Source organism: Myotis lucifugus, unplaced genomic scaffold (assembly GCF_000147115.1).
Source record: "Myotis lucifugus unplaced genomic scaffold, Myoluc2.0 scaffold_27, whole genome shotgun sequence".
Classification (NCBI taxonomy): Eukaryota; Metazoa; Chordata; class Mammalia; order Chiroptera; family Vespertilionidae; genus Myotis; species Myotis lucifugus.
Window position 1 is genome coordinate 1,522,697 of NW_005871075.1, and position 6,000 is coordinate 1,528,696.

At 45.2% G+C, this 6,000-nt stretch overlaps 1 protein-coding gene across 1 annotated transcript in view; it reads left to right on the top strand.

Annotated features, from left to right (window-relative positions):
• SPIDR (scaffolding protein involved in DNA repair) overlaps positions 1-6,000 on the top strand; it is a 256,942-nt gene that overhangs the window by 212,198 nt on the left and 38,744 nt on the right. Inside the window, exon 9 of the mRNA XM_023751910.1 lies at positions 5,834-5,974. Coding sequence (XP_023607678.1) covers positions 5,834-5,974 — 141 coding nt within the window. The remainder of the gene's footprint in view (positions 1-5,833; positions 5,975-6,000) is intronic.

Here is a 6,000-nt window from a genome sequence, read left to right on the forward strand (position 1 = left end):
CGCTTTGGTTTGGTTCCCTACAGCAATGCGGTATTTTCCCAAAAGAGAGAAGGTATCGGGGTAGAAAAGGCCTGTCTCGGACTTTTTGGAATCCTTTTAGTTAAGTCACTTTTAAGCAAAGAAAGATTTTTATTTCTTTCTGTTCCCTGATATTACAAAGTGTACATGTCACACTCTTATTTTTAGCAAAGAGAAAATACAACTTTTAAAAGAATAAAAACCACATTTCTGGGTAGTAGAAACGTCCTCTTAACATCCCATCAAGTGAAAAAGATAAACAGCAGGATTAACTGTTTACTTTAGGAGCTCCTCTGGTTGTTTTTCAGGAGAGGAACACAATGTCCCGTGGATCAGTTTCCTGTCTGCCCTGTGGGTGGGTGGAGCTGGGAAAGGCCCTCCGCCCACTCCACTCTCTGCCTTCTCTCCTCCTCTTCTTCCTCTCCCTCCCTCTTTCCAGTGAATCTTTCCTCTCTCATGTTCATGTTCAAACTCCCCTCTTCCCCCCATTCTCCCTTTCCCTTTTTCTCTCTCGCTTTTCCCCCCTCACTTCATCTAATTTCTTCCTTAAATTGAGGCTTAGTAAGATTTTATAAACATGGAGCAAGGCTGCTTAAGCTGACACTGACCTAGAATAAAATAGTGGGACTGACCATGATTCCGGGAATTCTTGGTGGACTGCTAAGAACTGCTCTCTTAGCTCATGTAAACATCCCACGTGTTCACTTAAATCACTTAAATCTCCTCTTCTCCCATGTGTGCGTGCGCACACACACACATCCACACGCCTGCTGTTTCTCTTTTCTTGTGTATCTATGAAATTGAGTTAGTGGTTGAAAAGGGGAAATGAGTATTTTTTGGAAAGTTGGGGAGGAGCTTTTAAAACTTCAAAGAGATTAAATTATACCCTCACTCAAACTCCCTCTACAAATCAACAGTTTTACTTTTCATAATCCTTGTGCTTTGTTCTGTTGCTTTTACAGATTAACAATACATGTAATTTTAGAATTTTTTAAAGTATTCTATGATTAGCATGATGTGATCGTAAGCTGGTAAGAGAAGAAAAAACATTCTTAAAGACAAATATTAACTCCATAATGGACTTTTATACTTCCAACACGATAAGACGGTGACTGAATGGTGAACCTCTTATCTGTATTATTTTATGTGCTGGGAATGTGCTGTGGAACGTAGTTTCATTTGGCACTGACTTTAGCCAGCTCTTCCAACATGGTGCAGGCCTCACCCTCATGGCTCAGAAATGCATAGAATCAAAGTCCCGCCGAATGGTTCCTAATGGCTAACACAGAGGGGATTCTGCTATAATGCTGTGCCCTTGGATTTCTTTTTGTCTGCTGCCTTATTTTCCCAGCTGGGATGGGTAGGGCCTGGCTGGCTGGGAGGAGGGGCAAGCTGAAGACACTGTGTATTTTAATGATTACTCACCGCTTTACCTACCAAACACAATCGCAGTAGCTGAATGAGGAAGGCAACATGGGAAGGCCAACCACAGGCTGGTTTCACGTACCAGGCAGTTTCATTTCTGTGAGGGATGGCATGCTTTCAGCACCTTCCTCTAAGCCCCTTCACACAAGAAGATTGCCCCTATCATAAAGTGCATACACATTACGGACGCAAGCGAGCTGGCACACGAGGGAAAATCATCTCCTTGTCAATTAATTCCACTTGTAACAAAGCAATTTAAAGTGCTCTGGCTGGTACAGTCTCCGGGTCGCCAGGAGCCTACATCCCTCAGCAGCAGAGCCCAAAACAGCGCCTCTCCTGCCGGCTGCCTTTCCCTGCACCAGATGCCAAAAATCAGGAAAAGGGGAGGGGGTTTTATTTGGTTGAGGGTGTGTGTTGTAGGCAGGCGTGCAACATTGATCTTAAAGAAGTGGCATTCACTTGCCAAACTGTTATTCCAAGAATTTTGAATGGCAAACTCTGTCTCATGGAGTGAATGCAGTTATGAGGCTCTTACTCTAACCACTGACACCTACTTCCTCTCGAGAGGACATTTCTCGTTGCTGTTCTAGCGTTTATCTAAGCGAATCACGTCTAAAAGCAGCAGCGTGCCTCCCGCACGAGGCACAGGGTCCCACCCACAGTGCTCGGTGCTGCAGGGAGTTTGGAACGCCGCCTGCAGCCTGAGTCCTAGCTTGCCTGTCACTGGCAGTGGAGAGTTGCTATTAACCGAATGTACACTTCACCTTGTCCAATGGCTATTCTGCTTTCCAAAGTGGGAGCTTAATTTTATGAACACTGACTCATCACATAACTTTAAAATGCCAATTCTAGCCTTCACGTGGCTTGGCTAGCAGCTAAGTTCACAATATTTCCAAGTTCTTTAAGGACAGTGCTTGTTTGAAATGGTTGTCCTGCTGAGCATGGCCACAATGCTGTTACACTGTCTGCTCAGGGACCTCTAGTGTCTGAACTCCAGCCTCCTGTATAGATAGGTGATTATCTAATCTTCCTTAGATTAGAATAATGGAAAAGGCCTCCAGAGAATCACCCCCTGTCGTGCAGGAGAGAGGAGTGTCGGCCAGAGCTGCCGCAGTTTGTCAGTGGTGGCAGCGGGGCTGGACACCCGCCTCTCCACACCTACGTCGTTTCTGCCACCTGCTTTGAGTCCCATCCTCCGCTGGCCAGCTTGGACTTCCATGTTCCGTGTTAATCACCTCCGTCTTCGCCTGCTTCCCGGCTCAAGTCGCTTGACCAGCCTTTGGATTCCACGGCTTCTGTGATCTCTGAAATGAGCTCCACATCTGGGCTTCCTGCCCTCAAGCTCTTCTTGATTCTCCACTGCCATGTAGCTCCTAGAAATCTTAGGCCAGCATGGACTCTTCCTGTCCCTCATGCATCATCCATGACCATGTTCTTCCGTCGTGCCTTCAAATGTTTCCAACACATGCGTGCATGCCAACAGAGACCTGGAAGTGTTTCCAGTGTGTGCTTGCATGCCGACAGAGGCCCAGAGGATGGAGTTGTGTGAGGGCTGCGATCAGAGGATGGGGCGAGGGCCCACGGGATGAATTAACAAACTGGCGCTTCATCCATGGGGTGTTGGCCTGGTGCTCCTAGAACCCAGGTTTCTTAAAACAGTGGGAAATTTGAATTTTATGTAAAATCACCCAATTTTTAATATATGTTGAAATTTAACATAACATCCTCTACCTTGTCCTAAGAGTTACATTTCTGAAAGAAAAATATTATCTAACTTTTTAGTGTCACCCCATTGTTGATTCTTTGGCACCAGGAGGTCAGTGCTGACTGGCACAGATGCTGGTTATTTACCACTGCTGGTGCCCTGGTCAGGTCCACCTCCTTACACAGGCCTTTCACCATGGCCTTTACCGCTCTCACCCCCCACACAGTTGAACATCAGTAGATGCCAGTCACGCCCAACCATGAGACTCGCTCCACCAAGATGCCTCTCGATTGCTGCCCACAACCAGTCTCTTCCCTCCCCATCCCTTTTTCTTCCTTCTTTACAAATGCTTGTTGAAATTTCAATTTTCTTTCAGAAATATAATTTTTATTTTAAATTAAGAACAATAGCCTGGCTGGTGTGGCTCAGTGGTTGAGTGTCAACCAACCCATGAACCAAGAGGTCGCCTTCCGTCCGGGTGTATGCCAGGGTTGTGGGCTCGATCCCCAGAAGGATGTTCAGGAGGCAGCCAATCAATGATTCTCTCTCATCATTGATGTTTCTATCTCTCTCCCTTTCCCTTCCTCTCTGAAATCAACAAAAATTAAGTTTAAATTAATAAATTAATTAAGAAATCCCCAAATATTAGTCCTTTATCTTACTACCATTTTCCCTACCTTATCTAACCTTCTTTCAATTTCTCAAACATGGAAGAGCTCTCTCCTATCACAGGGTTTCTCTGTTGTAAATGCTTTTTCTCAACCGTTTGCTTAATAATTGGCTTCTCTTTCTTCAGGACTCAACTTAAAGGTCACCCTCTTTTAAGAAAACTTCCCTGACCACCCTGGATAGACTATCCCACCCCAGTGTTGTTTCTCAAGGCACTCCGCTTATTTCCTTCCTCACACCACCACGACTTGTGATTGCATATTTATCTGTGTTCATTCTTTTCCTGTAGAGGTACAGAGGGCAGGATTGCTCATTAGCACATACCTAGACCTCGCTGAAGGCCTATGCAAGTGGCAGTTCTACTGTACTTAACACATAATAGATGGATCGTAGATTCACTAGACACACCCAAAAGGCCAGGGTACTGCTTTAGAGCACAGTGACAAATCCGTAAGTGCCATTGTTATTAAGAATCTTGTGAAACTTATCTCATGGCTCTGCAACCTTCTATGCTATGCCTCCCTACCTCTATTACACTTCTTTGTTCTTTCCCACTTGGGTCTCTGATTAAATTATACAGTCTTTGCTTATTTTGTATGAAAAGTTTATAGGCCAATTAAATTGTTTTCAAGGGACATTAAAAGCCTATTTTTTTTTATAATTTAGCATAAATCACTTACATTCTGACCTTACTACTCTGATATTCTTGTTGAACATTTAAAAGTATCTTTTGAAAGTTATAGAGTGGGTGAAGTTCTTCTAGATAAGTGGCCTCATTATTGACTATTTACAATTTATATATAACTATATTTTAAGCTAGAGGCCCGATGCATGAAATTCATGCAAGGGTAGGCCCTCGTAGCCCCAGCTGCCTCGGGCCTTGCAGTTCCAGCTGCCTCGTGGCCCCGCTCCCCACCCACTGGCTGTTCCAGAAGGTCGTTCCGCTGTCCAGTCTAATTAGCATATTAGCTCTTTATTATATAGGACTAGAGGCCTAGTGCATGAAATTCAGGCACTTGGGGGAGGTCCCTCAGCCTTGCCTGCGCCCTCTCGCAGTTCTGGAGCCCTTGTAGGATGTCCAACTGATGGCTTAAGGGAGCAGCCTAAACCATCAGTTGGACATCCGTAGTGCTGCCACAGAGGTGGGAAAGGCTCCCGCCACCACCACTGAGCTCACCAGCCGTGAACCTAGCTTCTGGCTGAGCGGCGCTCTCCCTGTGGGAGTGCACTGACCACCAGGGGGCAGCTCCTGCATTGAGTGTCTACCCCTGGTGGTCAGTGTGTGTCATAGCAACCGGTCTTTCCACTGTTCGGTCAATTTGCATATTAGCCTTTTATCATATAGGATAGTTTGGCCTAGTGCTGGAACAAATCCTGACCTCTCTATAGATTAGATTTCGATATTCAGATTTTATGGTCATTATGCAGTTTGCCGTTGGTTCATTCCTTGTTGCCGCTTGGTGCTTCCCTTGGAGACTGGAATGCTTCTTGCTCTGGGGTGCTCTCTCAGGTCCCACTAGGCTAAACTGGTCACTCTTCTGCATCCTTGTAACTTGTTACTGTAATGTGATGCTATGGCACAAAAAAAATGTCAAAATCAGGGGCCTCCAGTTTAAGACCTGATTTTGCGACCTGCTTACTGGCTAGTCATTTAACACACTGACCCTCACTTTCCTCATCTATCAAATGGAGGTGATAATGCCCACTTTCCTCAGCTGAAGAATTAAATAGACAATATATGAGACTGCTCTAATTATCCATAATACATGGGCAACAGTAATATGTTTGATTTGAAAGGATGACCTTCTTCGTGTGCTTTTAAACCTCATTCTGCTTAGAATTTAGTTTTATGCCAAAAGCGAATTCTGTCTCTATAGTTTACAAACAGTGATCAAACAAACGCCTGCGTGTACAAATCTAGAAAGTGCATGTTTGAATTCAACTTCATTTGTCCTGATCTCTGTGTTGAATCAAAGACTGTTCCAGGAAAGAACAACTGTGAATGCTTTTTTGTAGAGTCTGCCTCCTCGTGCAGGATGCCTACGGAATGTTCGGCGAAGTGCACTCAGAGGGCGCCATCTTTAAGGACAGACGGTTGGAGGGGCAGTCCTGCCGCCTGGCGGGCATGAAGGTGCTGCAGAAGGCTATCCGAGGAAGGTGAGGACGCACTGGAACAGCATCCA